Genomic DNA, 20028 nt, shown 5'->3' on the forward strand with positions numbered 1-20028 from the left:
ATGAACTCTCAGCCAGGTAGTGGTGATGCATGCTTTTAATCCCAGCATTCAGACAGAGGCAGGCAGATCTCTTGAGTTGGAGGCCAGCCTTGTCTACAGAGTGAGTTCCAGGACAGCTAGGGCTACACAGAGAAGCCCTGTCTCAAAAAACAAACAAAAAAGAAAGAAAGAAAGAAAGAAAGAAAGAAAGAAAGAAAGAAAGAAAGAAAGAAAGGAAAAGAAAAGAAAAGAAAAGGGAAAAATGAACTCTCTAGCCTAGGTGGAGACATAGCATTCAGCCTGGCAGGTCAATCCCTTGACTAAGGGACCATCTCTAGGAAGGTAGGAAGACATTAAGCCATGCTAAGGGGACAGGAGAAACAATTATCCCTTTAATAAGATGATGCAGTTTCCTTTTCAGAATTCCCCCTAGGGCTTCCGGAGTTGTAGCCAGATTGCTCTGTTAGATTTTTCATGAGGGGGCACAGCTCTCCTTTCTTCTTCCTATGGGTTTAAGCATACTTCTCCATCATCTGGGCTTCCTTACTCTGTCTGGGAGGCTTTCCTTCCCTTCCTTTTTGCCATTTGGCTGTATGTCTGGCCCAACTCAAATGGCAGCTGCCGAGATGTCCAGCTTGTCTGCTTTGGGGTTTTCTTTTAAACTCTAATAAAATTGTCCTCTGTAAAATCAGGTGTTGTCACCTTCATGAAGAGTTTTGAGGAGAGCACGAGGAAGCCTGGCTGTCTTTTCTTGACAGATGGAGCTGCCCCTTCTGTGTTCTGACCCTCGAGCATCTGAGACCCACCATGTTGTCTTCCCAGACCCCGTACCCAGAAGCACATTGGTGCAGCCAAGCATGGGCCAGGCCACCCCAGAGAGTAGACATTTGGGAGCACCTGTGTGATCCTTCTTTGCTTACAGCAATGTTTTGGGGTAGGGCTGGTGTCTCATCCCTCAGGGCAGAACACTGTCAGTTAAGTCGGATCTTCTTTGCCCACCAGCAGAGTGTGCTGGAGCAGTGAGCCACCAGGCTGGGGTAGGGAGACAGGGTGCTAGTTCCCTTTCCTAGAGGAACCTCTGTCTCTAAGCCCAGGCCTGTTCTGTGCAGATGCAGGCTCAGTACCACCAGCCTCTCTCTGAAGTCCCTCACTGAGCCCAGGCTGCCCAGAAAGGCTGTGCATGTCTCTCTATGGAATCCCACTTCCCATTCCGCCACCTGCAGAAGCTGTGACTAGTGATTAACGCTGGGGGTGGGGAATTGCGTTTTAAAGATTTCTGTTTTCTGCAGTTAGCACGAGTGACTTCTGTGCTTGAGAAAGAAATGCGGCAGAGTGGGGGTTTGCTGGTTTTTAAGTTATGTTAGCAAATGAATGAATGAACGGATGAATGGGAAGAGAGAAAGAGACAAAGAAGCACTCAGCTGTACAGCCATGGCAGGATGGACCCAGCACATGTGTGGGTTGGGGTTGCGTATGCAGTGAGAAATGCCCATCCACAAACAGTGGTGACACACAGTAACGGTCCCTCTAACATCCTGTGGTCATTGGTGTCCCTAAACACCAGATGCACCACAGTGCAGGGGAACGGAGAGTCTACGACCTACAACCCACAAGCACCCCTTCATCAGGGTGCCTTTATTGAGAGATTTCTTAGTGGCAAGCTGGTGGGCCCATGGGGATGATATGCATCTAGCTGGACAGTGTAGGGCTACAGCTATTAGAAGAGAGGCAAGCTGCTGGTACCCTTTAGGAGTCTGGCATCCTGGGCTGAGGATGGCAGGAGGGCAGATGACAGTGAAAAGCCACAACCAAGCAGGGGGCGGGTTGAGGTGCTCGATGATGTCTGTGAAGAAGCAATGAGGCTAAAAGGGCTGTTCAGGAATGGAGCTGCAAGGCCAGGGCTCAGGCACCCTGTGACTGCTTGTGGCCCACACACGAGGGTCACCCCAGTGGCTTCTTACGGGCAGGGTCCTGCGTCACAGACAAGGCCACAGAGCCTTGTGCTCGCTCCCACGTGTACCTGTGGAGACACAGATAGGCAAGGCCAGAGCCTGAAGACCCCTGGGAAAGGGAGTCAGTTCCAGACTTTCAGAAAGTCTGCCATGTACTCACAAGGTTCCGGCGGGTACCAGCAGGCTGTCATCCGGGGCCAGGCCCACACGCTGTCCTCCCATTGTCACCATGGAGGAGCCCTCCTGCGAAAGAAAAAGCAGAATCAAATGGAGGCTGATGAGACTGTATTCAAGGCCAGCCTGAGTTACTTGTGAAACCCTGTCTCAAAATAAGAAAAGTGTGTGGGTGGGGGAGGAGGGGGTAGGGAGGTTTGATGATAGAGCAGGAGTCCCTAGATTCCATCCCCAATACCACAAAAACAAAACAGAGCAACAAAAGAGGGTTGGGGAACTGCTGGGCCTCAACACCTGCTTTAACGTCCCCGAGTCTGGCTAGCAAGGAGGCTCTGGGAATTGGTCTCACTGTGGGAACCTGAGGCCTAGGAACAACCCAACCTCCATGGACAGGAAGTTACACCACCCTGTCTTTGGATCCACCCTACTTGCCAGCTGCCACAGCCACACATCCACATCCTGTCTTGGGCCTTTGCTGCTACCTTGTCCATGGACAATGACCTGGTAGGAGACAAAGCAGAATTTGGGGATCTTGAGATGGGGGGGGGGTCCTGCCCCATTTGGGAGATAGTCCTGACCCTGGTTCTCATCAACCACTGTGACCTTTAAGGGGCAAGACTGGGCACTGGTAAAGTCGTACATATGATAAGGCTTTACTTGTCAGGCATCAGCCGGCAGCCTGCTGGTTATTCACAATCACCCATGATCTCTCTCTCTCTCTCTCTCTCTCTCTCTCTCTCTCTCTCTCTCACACACACACACACACACACACACACACACACACACACACACACACACACGGGCCTCTGTGGTTCCTCCTAATGTGTGTCACCAGCTCACATGTAGATACAGCCACCCCAGCTCCTCAGATTTCCTCCACCCTTCCTGTGAGATGTTCAGAGTCTGACTTGGGAAAGAAAGAGAGGCTGAGGCCTGCCGACCTTGTGACTACTGAGGGCTGCTGCTCCTGCCGGCTGTAATAGGGGTCAATAGTTATTTGCTATGGAACGCTAGAACAGGTAGATGGGGGGTGGGGGTGGGGGAAGGTCGAAGGAAGCCATTGTGATAGCTGTGATGGGTGGAAGGGGCTTCAGGTTTTGGGTCCATTATCACAACCTTATATAAGCTTTGGGTGTCCCTGGTACTGAAAAGGTATTCTAAACCTATACTCTAAGCTTCTTGTCCCAGAGTGAGATTTTTCTTTTTCTTTTCTCCTCCTCTTCTTTCTCTCCTATTTTCCCTTTACTTCTTCCTCCTCCTCTTCTTCCTTCTCTTCATCATCACATCAGGCTCATCACCACCAGCATCTTCATCACTACCACCATCATGACCATCACGACCATCATCACCATCACCACCATCATCACCATCACCATCATCGTCATGTGTGAACATGTGATGTGTATGTGTGGGCACACATACATTGATGATCAGAGGATACCTACAGAATCAGTTCTTTCTTCCCACTTTTATGTGGGTTCCAATGATCAAGCCTCAGGTTTCCAGGCTTGCACAGTAAGCGCCTTTATTCAGTGAGCCACCTTCCTGACCCAGAGTGACTATTTATAACCATACAGGCTGTGCCATTGGCAAGTTACCACACATAGAACCACCAGGATCCTTGTAGGGCTCCCTGTTACACCTTGTCCTCTAACTCAGCCTTACGAAGGAAGGATGACCGTTTTGAAATGCCTCTCTAGTCTCCTCACTCAATGCCTGGGTGAAGCCCCACTGTCTCTAGGACATGTCCCCTCCCTAAGTATAGCTCAGCAGAGTTCCAGGAACAGTTAGTAATCTAGTTTCCATCCTAACTTCTCCACTTAGTTCTGGCCAGCCTCAACTGCTTGCAGGGTTAGGCTGTTTCTGTTCTTCGAAACTTTGTGTTTCTACCTTCCCTAGAATGCTCTGTCTGCCTCCCTCCCATCCTCTTGCAAGCCTGTACACTGGCTTTACAGTTCTACTTGGGGGCTGGAGGGATGCCTAGAGTTCCTCACAAAGGACCCTCAGGGTCATTCATAAACATCTGTATCTCCAATTCCAGAGGGTCCAACATCCTCTTCCGGCCTCCATGGGCACCAGGCAAGCATGTAATGTGCTTTCATACACGCAGGCTAGCATACAGAAGCATAAATGTGAAATGAATAAATCAGAAATTTTTGGTGGGGGGTTTTCGAGACAGGGTTTCTCTGTGACTTTGGAGGCTGTCCTAGAACTAGCTCTTGTAGACCAGACTGGTCTCGAACTCACAGAGATCCACCTGCCTCTGCCTCCCCAGTGCTGGGATTAAAGGCGTGTGCCACCACCGCCTGGCTATAAATCAATTTTTTAATTAAAAAATTCATCTCCTCCAGGAGCCTTCCTTGACTTTTTTTCTTTATCCTTCTAGAACTTCCCATGGTTACTCTAGTAAATAAGCTGTCACATGACTGGCAGCTGTGGGTTAATTTGTCCATAACAATTGCCTTGTTCTTACCAAAGCAGGAGCAATATTAGATGAAAGGCCAGCTTGTTAGGGTCGCTACACATTGCTGCCCGGCCCTCTGCCAAATAACTCTTTCCCTTCAGCCTCTAAGCTCCCATGTGCCAAAAGTCCAGGGGTAGGTAAGTGGCAGGCACCCAGGAAGGTGACAATGGGTGAAGAACTTCCCATTCTGAAAGAAAAGTGTCTGTGGGACCATGAATCTACCAGAGAATTCCATCCACAGAAATACTGTTACTCTGAGACAGAGAACAGGAAAGCTATTCTCTCTCTCTCTCTCTTACACATACACATACACACACACACACACACACACACACACACACACACACACACACACACACAACTTCCCACTTCCCAGGTGCCAGACGGATGGATGTTGAGTGTTACCTGGGTCTCATAGGTGTCCCCAAACAGGCTGAGGGATGTGCCTGCCTGCAGCTCCCTGGAGTGGCCATCCAGCCAGGTCTTTAGTGACATGGGCTCCATGACGGATCGTGTACTCAATGGGAATGGTGGCTCCTTGAGCAGCTGGTCTGTGCCAGCGACACAATGATGAGCAGTGACCTCCAGGCTCAGCCCACCCAGCCCCAGTATTCCCAGGTCCCAGAGGCCCTAACACAATAGCATATATGGGTCTTGGGTGCAACCTAATGGCTGAACAGCCATAGTTGGGTGCTACTTGGTGTCATTTGCTCAGTGCTTGAAGTTCTGGGCAGAGGACCCCGGGGTTCCTGGGTCAATACCCAATCCACTACAGGGAGGGAGAGAGGGAAGAGAAGGAGAATGTGGCTGTCGGCGGCCTCACCAGGGTCAGGCTTTCCTGTCCGGTATTGCTCAGAGCGGAAGAACCTGCAGGGACAAACAGACAGGAGGGGAATGGCAGCACTCCTGTTAGGATGCCAGTGAGGCATACACCATACGCAGGAGCCAGGACACATTCATAGAGCCTCGAATGACTTGATCACCTATCGTACTTTCCCTCCCAGCCCAGCAGAGCATCTCATCCTATCCCCAAGGTGGGAGACTCTCTTTAATTCCACACCTGATGGCTCAAGTCCAGTGGGTGTTACAAAACTGAAGGACCGTGAGGGGTGGGGCCAAGCTGGTGACTTACTCTTGGATGATGGGGGCCAACTGTGTTCCAAGGTCCTTGCAGTAGAACCATTTCTCGAAGAGGACATTGACAGTGTCCCCTACATAGTACCTGCCAAAAAAGAGCTCAAGGTAATGAGCTTCCATCTGGGAAGCTTAGGGGCAGCCTGGTCCAGACTGGGCTCTGGTTAAGCACGCATTTCTGAGCCCAGGCACTGCATAGCTATGCTGCTTTGTTACCTCTGTTGGCTCAGCCCAGGGATCACACTGACACCTGGCATGTGTGAAGCAGGTAGGCGTTACACAGCTTAAATACGACAGAGAGGGCTACGCTTAAGACAGAAGGTTGGAGAACATTCAATCCAAGTGTGTTTGTTTTCAGCAAAAGGAAGTTGAATCTGAGCGTGTGTCCTGGGCAGCTTGAAGTTTGTTCTTTGGGTTCTAGGTCATCATACACAGGAACTTTAGTAGCCAATGCAGCGCACATGCGAATACACACACACACACACACACACACACACACATACACACACACACACACACACACACCATGAGGGAAGGATTCTTCTGTTTCAGAGGTCAGAGGTCACCTCTGCTTCTTAGGACTTGAGCGTAGTTCTGGCTTTCTGTGGTACACACACAGTCTTCAGTCACCCCTGCAATGACCCATATCCCCATAGCCAGGACACCGGGGCAGGCAGAGTTGTGCTGTCCCACTGGCCCTTATGCAGGTAGCACAAGGCAGGTGCTGGGGGCAACTGTCCCCAGAATGCCCAATCTCTGAACAAGCTCCAGACCAGTCCAGTTCTATCTGGTTTTCAACTCTCACCAGAAAAGTAGGGACAGTCCTATGGAGAGAGACAGGATGTAGACATACCATGCTCCCCCCAAGCTTCTACCCTGAGATGGAACTGGCTACCAGGAAGCTTCATTATGGGGCCACAGTGCCCTTAGGAATGGCCTTCAGGGTGGCATTTTAATGTTGAGTCCTGGCTTTTATTAAAGGTCAAAAGCAGCCAGATGAAATCCGTTATTGAATTTGCTGTAAAATGTTATTGAGGACACCAATAACTCACTAGTCTCCTCCATAAAGCCACCTTAGAAAGACTCTATGTAGAAGTAAAACCAACTATCTGCCTATACAAGGGGCCATTGTGCTGTCGACTATGGTGCAGCCATTAGCAGTATATGTTTTAGGAACTTTTTAACAGTTTAAGAAATACTCATAAACTTCTTCAATGAGCAGGGGGCTGCAGTTATGCAAACTTTGTAAATTCTAGATGTCTACAGTGTCTCATGAATTTTTTTTTCTTACATTGTTTATTTATTGGGGGTGGGCATGCATGCATTCTATAAAATGGGTTGTGGAGGTCAGAAGAGGATTTACGAACAACTTTCAGGAGTTTTTTTGTGATTTTTGTTTTGTTTTTCGAGACAGGGTTTCTCTGTGTAGTTCCAGCTGTCCTGGAACTCACTCTGTAGACCAGGCTGACTTCGAACTCACAAGATCCGCCTGACTCTGCCTCCTGAGTGCTGGGATTAAAGGCACGCACCACCACAGCCTGGCTACTTTCAGAAGTTTTCATCTTCCACCATGTGGAAGAGCAGACCCTCAGGCCTGGCAGCAGGCGTCTTGACATTGGGCTATCTCACTGGCTCCAATATCAACTCTTTTGTTTTTTCACACACACACACACACACACACAAAAGCAAAATTTAAACCCATGCATGTAACAAGACTGCAGGGTTAAGAGGAAGAGGTGTGAACAAAAAGGTCACTACTTTATGCCTAACTGGAGAATGGCGAGAGGTTTTGGTTCTCTTTTCTTGGGAAGAACAAGAGGAATTGAATTAAATTCACCAACCATAAAACTCTCTCTTTAGTGGCAGGTAATTTTAATTTAGTTCATTTTGAATTTTTATGTCTCTAGACTTTGAGAAGGAATGTGTATGATTTCAGCTCATTGAAAAATGAATACTTACACCAATGCACATAAAATAAAAAGCAATAAATTTAGAAAGAAAGAAAGAAAGAAAGAGAGAGAGAGAGAGAAGGAAAGTGAATGTTTAAAGATGCCCATTATAGAGGAGCTATTTAGAGGAGGCCTTAAGGGCATATGTGGGCAGGACGGACAGGATGGAGGCAGGGCCTAGGACCTAGGAAGGGTGGAGCTAGTGGGTATGGGGTGGGTCCTCCTCTCTCAGAGGGTAGAGGCTTGGAGGCCACCAGCACCCTCCCCCCCCAGCTACCATGTTGGCTAGTGTGTAAAAAAAAAAGAAAGAAAGAAGAAGAAAAAGAAAGGAAAAAAGAAAAAAAAGAATGCCTATTATTATAGAATTATGTGGGATAAAGAGATCTGATTCCTGTAACTTATTGAGAAATTTAAGTTTTCTTTGAAAATTGAAAGCAGAGATGCCAGAAAATCTTTGGTCCTCTGAGTTTGAAGGATTTCCTCCTTTCTGAGTATAGTAGTTTAGACCGGTGGTTCTCAACCTTCCTGGTGCTGTGATGCCCCCACCCCCACCTTTTTTCTCCCCCACAGGGCTTCTCTGTATAGCCCTGGAACTCACTCTAGACCAGCCTGGCCTCAAACTCAAAGATCTGCCTGACTCTGCTTCCCAAGTGCGGGGTAGGATTAAAGGCGTGTGCCACCACTGTCTGGCTTTTCCAATGGTCTTAAGTGACCTCTATGACAGGGTCATTCAACCCCCAAAGGGGTTGAGACCCACAGGTTGAGAACCACTGGTCTAAAGACTGATGGGTTTCAAGGGAAGAAGGATGGAGTCTGATTTACCATTCCACCTTGCTGATCTGGCATGCATGCTGGCTTTGTATTTCTCTGTAATGCCAGGTCTAGCAAGTTACTAGCCTAGTTTCTTCTCTGTCCCCAGAGCTTCGAAAAGAGCAGATGGTAAAACCTAGCCCCCAGCCTCATGGGGGGAATATAGGGTAACTAAATATACACAGAAACCCCTAGCTAGTGCCTGGCACATAGCTGTTGCTAGCCAGATGTCTGCACTTAATGTTATCTGGGGTAGAGACACAAGGGTAGAGGCACTGGCCAAGGACAACTTCTGCTGACCCAGGATGCTAGAAGCAGCAGTATTTGCCTATACCAAGACAAGTGGCTTCTTAGGTTCATTCATTCTCCCTGTCTGAATCACTCCCGCCGACCCCCCCACCCCCAGGCTTCCTAGCAGATCTGCAGAAAACACAAATGCCAACTCCAGCTGAGACTTCAAGTGCACCACAGAGAGCACTCCCCTGCCTCATGACCAAACCCACTTTCTCCTCCCTGGTCAACCAGCAAACCCAGGGTCTTCATGACCTCCTGCTGCCAAGCCCTCTAGTCTTTGGGTGGCCAGGAAGTGTTCTCTTGAGTCTATCTTGGATCCTTCCTGCTATAGTTTTGAATATGCTCCTCCGCTGTTAGCCCTCTGATTACCTAAGCACCACAAGGCACTAGAGAGCAAGTACCTCAGCCCATCCAGCTCGCTCTCCAGCCGCCTCCTCTCAATCACCAGCCCCATGGTGTTGGCAAACCTCTGTGGAGAATGGGGCACCCTGGCAGGCAAGAGGAATATCTGTAGGGGACGGAGAACAGGAGTCCAGTGTGGCTGCAATCCCTCGAGGTGACCTCAGTACCCCAGCATGCTGGGTGACCCACAGGGCCCCAGGGAGTTCTGCCTGTCCACCCTGAACCCTACTCTCCACCCAGCTTCTACCCAAGAAACCCAAGGGCATGTCTGTGCTCAGAAGAAGCCCAGAGGATCGGCTTGAAAGTGACCAGGGTGGGTTTCTGCTCTGATGCCCCCTGCCTTTCTTTCCCCTGGTGTCAGCCTCACCTCTCCCTGACGAATGACCACATCCCGGTGTTTTCCTTGCTCCAGGACTCGGAGAACCATGTCTCCCTCCAGCTGGTAAAACACCTGTGAAAAAACAAAGAGCCTGGGACCACCCTGCTCCATCGTTTAGATCTGTAACTCCTGCCCAGGACTTGAATTCTGGCCAGAAAACTGGAACAGCTTCCTGAAGACCTCAGGGCTTATGAACTACCGCCCCAAGTCTCTGTACCCCCTGTTCCAGGCCACAGACAAGAAAGCTGGAGACATAGAGGGGTCACATCTGAAACATGTAGGTGACCTCCAGAGTCCTTGGGATGCAAGGGCACTGGGAGGCGGAATATAGGAGGCTGGGTAAGAAGCTCGATGGAGAATTCTGGCTCAGCAGTGGAAATACAAATACTCCTTAACCCAAGAGGACTTTTTCATGCCGGTTAGAAATCTTACAACTCCAACATCAACATTAGCCCCATTCTGAAGAAAATAAAGCTGAGGGTCAAAGCATCTGGTCTAAGCTGGTGAGTCCTGGAGTTGAGGTTGGGGCTATAGCCTGTGGCTCTGGGACCTGTGTGTATCCTCCAGGCATTGAGATGCTCTGCCACTGGGCTGTGGAAGTTGGCAGCCTAGGTGGATGGAGTTGGTGGCTGGGCTTTCTCCAGGGGACTCCTACCAAGTTTTCTGTTCTATCCTAAAATCCCAATCAATAGCTTATGAATTGGACATGGTGACTTGTGTCTCTAATTAGTAGAAGGAAGGCCTTGAGTTTAAGGCCAGTCTGGGTTATGGAGTGGGACTTTGTCATTATATAGTAATTAATTACACTAATTACACAATAGCCCATATATAATGTAGGTGGCAGTGTTTGTGGTTGGGAGTGAGGTGAAGCTTTCTTTCTGCACATCTTATGTTTTCTACAGTGAACGGTATTTGCTTTCTTTATTAAAAACAAGCCATATGATTGAAGACACAGGTCCATGGCAGAATGTTTATTATGCAGTATTATGAGGCTCTGAGTTTAATCCCCCATAACACACAGACACACACAGACACAGACACAGACACACACACACACACACACACACACACACACACACACTATGTTATTGAATACAAATCAGAAAAACCTACTAGGTTTTCTTGTAGGAACAATTAAGCTTGTGTGTGCCTGTGCATGTGAGTGTTTGTGTGTGTACATGATGCATGTATGGGGAGAGAGAGAGAGAGAGAGAGAGAGAGAGAGAGAGAGAGAGAGAGAGAGATCAATTTTCAGTGTAATCTTGGGTTCTTTCATGTTAGCTGATAGAGGAGAGAAAGAGGTACATCAGGGTTATGGGAGGGGCCAGGATCCCCAGAACCTGCTAATGTCAGGGAAACTTGGAGAAAGGAGACCAGATTCAAAATGTTTGTAGGCAGACTGCAAGGTATTAACAGCCATAGATCAAAACCAGAAGGCAGAGGTGGAATTTCCCTGTCTTGCCCTCTGCCCAGAGGCCTTCCCTGTGATGAGTGGACCTGGCCTGCAGCAGAGGACATACCCCTGACAGCAAAAAATCACCAACAGCCCTGGGCAATCCAAAAGGAATTACACTCCTTGCGAAGTAAATGATGCTTGAGGCCTGGGGCAGGCGGGAAGATTAAGTGTACAAGCTCACACAGATATTAAACTGAGCCTGGCTGAGTCTGTGACCTGGAAAGGACTGCACAGGCAGGGGAGCCAGGAACAGGTAAGTACCCACACCTGTTACATATCTACTCTGTATACATTGCCTTTTTCCGAGCGCAGAGGAACCCCGTCTCCTTCCCAGCCAGATGTCCTTATTCTTGGCAAACACCAGGTTGTACCCTCCCACTAATTAAGAAAATGCCAGCCAGCTTGCTCGATCTTATGGAGATACCTTTTAAATGGAGGCCCCCTCCTCTCCAATGACTCTAACTTGTGTCAATTTGACATAAAAACCAGCTGACACAGACACCCACCCACCTGAGCAGCATGGAGAGACCTGGAGATGAGCGTAGGCAAAGAAAGAGGAGAGAGATAGATGGGGACAGCCGGGGTGGACACTGACAGCAAGCCTAACCGTTGCGTGGGATGAGGCTGACAGAGGCAAGCAGGAAAGGCTAGCTGGGCGTCAGTCACCACAGACACTCAGCTATGACTGGCCTCCCTGCTGTAGTTTTAGATTTTCATATCTTTTTTTTTAATTCACAGAAAAAGTTTTCAGAGAAGTGTTCAATGGGCAAGAGAAGGCCAGGGTATGTGGAACTGTCTCTGCTCAGCTCAGGTCACTGCCACAGGCCTGTTGCCCTCTGCCTGCTGCTCTGGTACCCAACACACACACTGGGCCCTCAGAATTTGCTGACAGAGCAGTTCTCAAGGGTTCATGGTGAGCAGTCCTAGGTTGGTGTGGGGGATGTCAGTGATGGGGGTGGGGGCTCACACTCCAGAGCCAGGGCTCCTAGAAAATAAGGGGCACTTTATAGTGGTCCTTTCCCGCTACATCCTGATCTACAGTGGTGGATCTGTCTGTCTCCCAGGAGGGGTAGTGGTTGTTGTCTCCTTCTCCTCCTCCTTTCCTTCCTCTTTTCCCTCCTCCTCCTCTTCTCTTCAAACAAGGGTTTTTAAAAAAATTATTTTATATACATAGGTATTTCGTCTACAAACATGTCTCTATGCAGGAATCAGATTGCCTGGAACAGACAGTTGTTTTCTGCCATGTGGGTGCTGGGAATTGAACCCAGGTCCTCTAGAAGAGCACCCAGTGCTCTTAACCACCGAACCATTTTTCCATCCCTTCAAACAAGTTTTCATTTTATAGCCCAGGCTGTCCTTGAGCCCTTGATCCTCTCTGCCTCCCCTCGAGAGTGTTAGGATTGCGGGTGTATGCATCACACTTAACTTTTTAAAATGTAGCTTCAGTAAGTTGGTGGAGAAGCTCAGAATTCAGTCTCCAGACTTGGAATCAGGCCTGTCCTCTCCAGTAGTAAGAAGGGCCCACATTGTCCCTACTCCTTTAGCACTGCCCTTGCTCCCTTTCTACCTTTGCACCCAACACCTCCACCTCCCTGTGTCCTTGGACACTTTGCTCCTTCTGTGGTCGAGAAGGAGAGCCTGATGATGGGGGACGTCCTTCTGTATATATGTTTCTCTTATTGGTTGATGAATAAAACACTGTTTGGCTGGGAGCCAGTAGAGGCAGGAAGATAGAAGGGGCTAGGAGATGAGGAGAAAGTGGGGAGAGAGGCGCCTCAAGAGGACGCCATGTAGCCGTCAAAGGAGAAACAGATCCAGGAGTTCTCTGGTAAGCTAAGACCACGTGGAAATACATAGATAATAGAAATGGGTTAATAGTTAAGAGAGAGCTAGCCAGTAAGAAGCCCTAGCCAACAGTTTAATAATTAGTATAAGTCTCTGTGTGCTTATTTGGGGCTGAGAAGGGCAGCGGGAACTGGGGGGACAAGAAAACTACAGCAACAGCCTGGTTTCTGGTATCTCTCAGAGTTCGTGTCTCATATGGGAGAGCAATCATATGTATTCAGGTTGAAAAAGGACCATCAGTATAGACCACTATACATGTCCATGAAAGTGGAGATCCCACAGCAAGAGCCTGTCAACACAGGGCCTCCCCAGTAGAGTTCCCTGGGCACAAGGCAGTCAAAGGTAGACCTGCAGGCATCCCAATTCTAAAGCAGCTACTTTCCCTTCCTGCAGCAGTCAAATTTGCTTTTCTCTGGGCCACTCCCACTAGCCCTGGGGTGGAAGTGTCTGCTCCCCCATACGTGGCAGCAGGATGGCAAGGGTGAGCATTCATGGCCTACCTCCTCGCCCTCCTCAATGTGGTAATCCTTCCTAGTGTTGGGGCCTCCAACGAACATGATTTTGAGCTGCTCCTGGTGCCTGCAGTAAAGAGACAAGAACAGGACTCGAAGTGAGGGGAGGATAGCAGGAACCTGTGGGGGCAGGAGGAGACATGGTGCCTGCATCTGGGAGAAGAACAGACCGCTCTCATGGCCAGGTTGTTCCTCATGCATTTAAGTGTCTCTCCGTGTGTGGTTGTGTGTCTCTGCGCCTTCAGACCAACAAAGAAGCAGTGTGGCAGAGTATCACTCTTCATGGCCCTGGCCACACTCAAGACAGGAGAACTAAGAGGAGCCCTCAACCTGTCTGCTTATGAGACTCTCCATCCCTGGGGACCATACTCAGGGACTCAGGAGACTGTGATATCTAGCAGGGGAGAACAGACATGTGTGTGTCATGTGTTCCAAAACACAGGCACTGAAGCCAGCCTCCTAAGATCAATTTAGCTTTATTACATCTTGGATATATTAGTTGACCTTAATGGGGTTTAGTTTCCTCATCTGGAGAGGCGTCTTTAAATCATTTCATAGTGGTTTTTTTTTTTTTTTTTACTAGTATGTATTTATGTGCTGGATAGTTTTATGTCATTTGGGAAGAGGAAACCTCAATTGAGAAAATGCCCCTACCAGATTGGCCTTTGAGCCAGGCATTTGATTGATGGTTGATGGGGGGAGGGCCCAGCTAGCTCACTGTGGGTGGGGCCACCCCTGGGCTGGTGGTTCTATAAGAAGCAGGCTGAGCAAGCCATGATGAGCAAAGCCAGCAAGTGCTCCCTTCCATGACTCCTGCGCCAGTTCCTGCCTACAGGTTCCTGCCCTGGCTTCTCCCAGTGATAATCTCATAAGCTGTAAGTGTGGAGGTCAGAGGTCAGAGGACAGCTTTGAGAGTCGATTTTCCTTTTCCTTCACGTGGATCCTAGAGCTTGAACTCAGGCCTTCAGGCCCTTTACCCACAGACCCTTCCCTTCAGCCATTTTTTTCTTTTGCCTTTTATTAATAAACTTTACTGAGATAGGTACAAAAAGTTCTTGAACAATTTTATTTGAGAACCATCCCCTCCCCAGTCAGAATGCAGATCTCTCTGGGGGTGTGACAGGTTGAATCTTCTGACTGGTCCATTTCTTATGTTGGAGTTCTAACCCCTAGGACCTCAGAAGGTGAACTTATTTGGAAACATGGCTGTTGCCTGTTTAGTAAATTGTAATGGAGTGAGCTACACTTCACATCACACAGCATATAGGAGCTGAGTGTGACCCTCAGAGCCTCTAACAGTGCTGTACAGGGGTCAGTCTTGATGGGACACGAGAGAAAGAGAGAGAGAGAGAGAGAGAGAGAGAGAGAGAGAGAGAGAGAGAGAGAGAGAGAATGCCTTGAGGAAACAGGAGTCCCAAGCAGGAGGGAGTGACAGTTCCAGTTGCCTTATGATTTGCTCATCGAAATGTAAATGAGGTTTTATGAGCAAGAATTTGGACATGGAGACTCACAACAGGGGAGGGTCTGTGAAGATGAAAGTGGATGCTGGGTTCATGAATTTGAAACTGAGGAACACCACGGATGCCAGCAAAGCACCACAAGCTAGAACCAGGCATGGCACAGACTCTCCATGGAAAACCAGCCCTCCCACTGATGGAGAGTTACTTCCAAGGCTTGCTCATATGGACTGAAGTCCCCTCTCAATAGAATCAAGGAAGGCATTTGTTTTTTCAGTTTGTTTCCTGCCATATCCCCAAAACCAGAGCATCATGGTGATTGGCAAGTTATCTGCCGACTGAATAAAGGGAGGGGCTGTGATTGTGATGATTAGCATTAGGAGGTCTAGAGGACTGGAAGGCTGGAGGCAGGGCTGGAGGCAAGGCAGTCACTTCTGACCTGGATGATGAGGATAGATTCAGAGAAGTGGTCATGGCCTTGAGACAGGAGGAGGAGTTGGAGGAGTATGAATGAGGACTAAAGACAGGAAAGAGGCAAAAATGATAAAGTTCCAAACTGGGGGAGACGGCAGAGGTAGAAAAGAGAGGAGAGAGAAGGCTTCAAGGGGCGGTGATGGTTAGACATGGGGTATTGCACAGTGACCAAGGGTGTGCGTGGACTTTGTAGTCAAACTGTTTCTGGGCTTGCATGTGGACTCTGTCCTTGGATAGCTCTGTGACATTGGGAAAGTTACTTATTAAATCCAACCCCATGGGGGCAACTGTGAGAATTCAATGAGATGATGTGAATGTACTCGGCCTAATCTTCCCGTTGGAGGGTAAGTGGATGTAGCTGTTTGGGTTAGGACATCACCCATTGGAAATGACTTGGAGACACACAAACATGGGGACAGGAAGCTCAGCTGCAGAAATGAGGGGGGAGGAGAGGGAGGTGATGGAGGGGAAGTCTGCAGTGAAAGGCAGTGTGAGCAGGTCAGTCCTTTCTGTAGGCAGAGGAAGTCTGGGAGAGCCCGGTGTTTTCATGTGTGGCCTTGAGCCCTGAATCCAAAAGCCCCATGGCTAGGGATGGAGCTCAATTTGGGAAAGTGCTTGCCTAGCATTCTAGAAGGCTGGAGTTCTACACCCAGAACCTCAGCACCCAGCAAACACACATAATTCTAGCACTTGGGAAGTAGAAGCAGGAAGACTGGGAGATCAAACCTACCCTTAACAACATAGTGAGTTAAGGCCAGTCTGGGCTATGGAGACTCTGACACACACACACACACACACACACACACACACACACACACACACACACACACCATCCAAAGAAGCTGGTCCTCTGACTCCATGGCTTCAGGTTTTGTCAGGGTTCAGCTGTCTCCAGGTCTGGGGCATCGAAAACCATGATTTCCCCCAAGGTATATGTTTGCTTTTCAGTCATGGAAGGAATGTCACATCCTGCCACCTCATCTCTCACAGCCTCACAGACACTCAAGCCAGCCTCAGAAGTCAAGGCTACCATCTCTACTGTGGTCTTCAGAAAGAGGAACAGACTGAGGTAGTGAAACCTGAAACAGTCAGTCTTCACGCTCCCCTGAAAGCAACAAGAAGATGACAAACCGTCTCTCAGCACACTTCTGGGTGTGGGGGACTCAGGCTGGAGGGGGAGGGGACAATTGAAAAAGGAAGAGGAGGGGGAAGAGGAATAAGAAAAGGGGTGGGAAGAAGTCACCGGGTGCTGGGGACTCACATAAGCTTGTTGCAAACCGGGGGCTGGAAGGAGGCCCGATTCTCTTCTACCCAAGACTTCACTCTCACGCGGCGCTCCATGGTCGGCAGACAGGACTCTTCTGTCCACCGCGTGTGGCCCTGCAATTGGGCAGTTGGAGAGCCCAGTCTGCCCAGCCTCCTGTGGGCCACCTCATTAATTAGCCTTCCGGAGGTCAAAGAGCAGAGCAAGCCCCTGCCACCCCGTTGTGTGGCTCTTGGGTCTGAGCCCCGCCTGCCCTCAGACCTCATCCCTGCCTCTGCGCACTGAAGAGGGCGGGCCCTCCGGAGCCTGGATCGAAGCCCCAGACCAGACCCACCTCCTAGGACCTGGCCAGCATCCTCCCGATGCCTAGTTGCCTGGTCCGAAGGGGGTGGGGAGGGTTCTGGTAACTACTCGTGTAAGATGCAGGATGCTAGGCTTTCCATTTGCCTTGAGACCCCCACCGCTGAAGAAATACTATGAGAGGGAAAATAAAGGTTTAAAAATACGAGGCTTTGACCACAAGGCACACTGAGGGCGACAGTGAGCACACAGAGACCATCACTGAGACATTCCATCTCCTCGGGAACACCAGGTCAAGGCCGACATCCTGCAGAGTGTGGTTGGCTAGACACCGGGCCCTATGTGGGTAGCCGCTGCAGGTCCTCCCTGCTTTGCAGCTGAGGTCCTGTCCTGCTGATGCAACCTCAGCACCAAGCAGTAGTGGGCAGGAATGTCTGAGCTCTATGTCCCTCCACTGGGAATCGAACCTGGGCCTTCAGTTTGTTAGGCAAGCTCTGCCATTGAGCTCACTGTCCCCTAGCTCCCTTGCATGCTCTGTTTGGATTTTATTAGTTTTTGAAACAAAGACTCACTTTGTAATCCAGGATGTTGGCCAACTTTTTGTGTAGCTCAAACTCTATCCTCCTGCCTCAGTGCTGGGAATTACAGGTGGGTGCCACCGAAAATCCACAGTCCCGACCCTTGCATGACTCAAGTCACATATGAAGAATTTTGCATGTGAAGGTGGCCCAGACTAGAGGCTCCTCAGCCCAGGTTATCCTGGGGGTAGACCTAAGTGTGTGAATGAGAACCAGGGTGTGGGGGGCAGGGAGGGATGGAGATAGGACTACCTGCCTTTACCCTCTCTCTTCAGGTCTCAGAATTATTGGAACACTTGGAAGGGAGCACACAGCAAAACTGAGTGGGCAAGGGAGAGCAAACTGTCTCAGGCCTCTGACACCGGAATGCAGACTGCAGAATAGAACAACAGGCCCTTTTGAGGTGGTCACATATCAGATATCCTGCATATCAGATATTTACATTCATGATTCATAACAGCAGCAAAACTACAGTTAGGAAGTAGTAACAAAGATAATTTTATGGTTGGGAGGATCCCCACAACATGAGGAACTGTATTAAAGGGTCTCAGCATTGGGAAGGTTGAGAATCAGTGGAATAGAGGGATTTCTAATGTCTCCCTCTGTGGTGCTCATGCTCGCCTGCCCTTGACTGCAGCCTAACATGGGCTGCATCCATGACTTACTTCCTAGACTCTAAAGCTCCCTGGTGTAAGTCAAAACCCAAACAGATACTGAGCAATGGTCTCATCCACCTGGCAGGGGCTTTGTTTCCACTCTACCACCCCTTACCCCTTTCTACGCCTGTATCTTTGAAGTTATTTATCTAGCACATTTTAGCTAAGTGTCTCCTTCTACATTATTCTCTGGTACCGAAATAACTCCAGCTACCTTCATGTTTCCCATCTACAAGTAATCAGAGGGGGTATAAACAAAGACATGGGCTACATAGGGGTCTATGATGTTTTAGGTTTGCTTTGGGTGTTGTTAAATGGAGGGAGGGCTGGATAGGTGGAAGGATGAATTCACACCAAAGTGTGTGTGTGGGGGGGGGTCTACTTTGAGACTAGCAGATGTTCTGTTAGATACTACAAAGGACAGAATGGCAGTTATCCTGTGTTTTAATTGATGCAATTAAATAATGTTAATAGTGAGGCCGTAAGTAGAATTTGGGGATAAGAAGGCTCTAGGTTCAGGCTAAGATACAGTTGTATAATCATTATCAAGATGCCCTTGTTTTGGACTGTGTAGATAAAACACCATTCTAGGGTACCATGGGAAAGCCTCATCACTAGCTGGATGGCTTTATCACCAAAAAAACCCAACAGCTCCCCTGTTACCCACGTGTTCTGGCATTGATTAGTTCTTGATTGATTGGGGCCTTCTGGATATTGGTCCTTAATCTATTCTAGTTTCTGGATCACACATGTTTGTATTAGTTGCTTTGCCTACATGGTAGGATGTCATGGCGGCAAGAGTTCAAGGCAGCCAGTTCTACTGTATTAACAGTCAGGAAGTGAAGGAAGACTGGTACTCAGCGCTGGTACTCAGCTTCTGCCCCCTTTTTATTCAGCCCCAAACACCAGCTCACATACTAGTGCCATCCACATTTACTGTGGGCCTTCCCAGTTCGATTCATTAGAAACTCCCTCACAGACATTCAGGGAAGCTTGTTTCCATGGTGATTGTAAATCCTATCAAGTTAATCAAGATCAAACATCGAGCTGCTCTCCCCTGCCACCGCTTTTCTCTGTACATGAGCTCGTCTGTGGCATGGGATCAGAAGAAAACAGCATCTACCCTGGGCTCCCAGCCCATCAAGGCATTCCTGCTTGCCAGGTGGGGTCGTGCTCTACCCCCTGGTTTTCGTGGTGAGCCAGGTCACACAAGCTTTAGATACTCCTAGGTTTGGCTGACCATGGCTGTTGAGAACCAGGTGATCCCTTAGTCCTTCAATAATCTGAGCTAGTGTGTCAGCTGCTTAGACCCCCTTGGTCTATCTGTCTCCCTTTCTCTCACCATACCCCCTTTCATATGCTCATCAAATATGCAAGAACAAATAGCTATCTATGGATAAAAGGACTACCTACCTCAAACACTATGCTGGTGAAGAGTCGGGGAAAGCAAGCCAAACTCAGAGTTTTCTATTGTACTCTCACAATACAGTTCAATAATGTAATCCTAAATGTGTGGGTGTTTCTCCCAACTAGCACACAAACAACCAGAGGACAGCAGTGCCTGCTGGACATCAAATCCATTTTTATCTGCATGGAGACAGCGTCAGACCCCACAGGCTGAGGGCTCAGCTCCGTAAGACTGTCCCCAACTTCAGGCCAGTTGCAAAGGAGGTAGCCAGCTGCAAATTGGGATTTCCAGAGATTTATGACTGCCAAGGTATCATCTGGCACACTGCTGCCCCCCTGTGCAGAAATCCGGCCTAGCATCCACGATGAACAGGAAGTGTTAGGTCTGCTTAGATGACCCTAGGGGAGGTGGCTGATCTGCCTTGCAAAATGTAGTTTAAATTACAGACCCGATGCATCAGGAGCAAATGAAATGGTTATGACTGCATGTCATTAAATGGAGGGTGACTTCAGTTACCTGAGATTACAGTTGTGGGAGTTTC

The 20028-nt window shown here is 49.0% G+C and overlaps 2 protein-coding genes across 2 annotated transcripts in view; one reads left to right on the forward strand and one right to left on the reverse strand.

The window, feature by feature from the left end:
• Mta3 (metastasis associated 1 family member 3) overlaps positions 1-9728 on the forward strand; it is a 139644-nt gene extending 129916 nt beyond the window's left edge. Inside the window, exon 17 of the mRNA XM_035445022.1 lies at positions 9571-9728. Within this exon, the coding sequence (XP_035300913.1) occupies positions 9571-9713 (143 nt within the window). The 3' untranslated portion in view covers positions 9714-9728. The remainder of the gene's footprint in view (positions 1-9570) is intronic.
• Haao (3-hydroxyanthranilate 3,4-dioxygenase) lies at positions 1312-16622 on the reverse strand. Its single transcript, XM_027417924.2, has 10 exons — positions 16543-16622; positions 13339-13417; positions 9526-9609; positions 9158-9264; positions 5702-5791; positions 5393-5436; positions 4975-5120; positions 2538-2606; positions 2092-2174; positions 1312-1999 (listed from the first exon to the last, which is right to left on the reverse strand). The coding sequence occupies exons 1-10, from the start codon at positions 16620-16622 to the stop codon at positions 1921-1923; spliced, it is 861 nt and encodes a 286-aa protein (XP_027273725.2). The 3' UTR covers positions 1312-1920.
• Between the last annotated feature and the right edge of the window lie 3406 nt (positions 16623-20028).

Source organism: Cricetulus griseus, chromosome 5 (genome assembly GCF_003668045.3).
Source record: "Cricetulus griseus strain 17A/GY chromosome 5, alternate assembly CriGri-PICRH-1.0, whole genome shotgun sequence".
In the NCBI taxonomy this organism is placed as follows: Eukaryota; Metazoa; Chordata; class Mammalia; order Rodentia; family Cricetidae; genus Cricetulus; species Cricetulus griseus.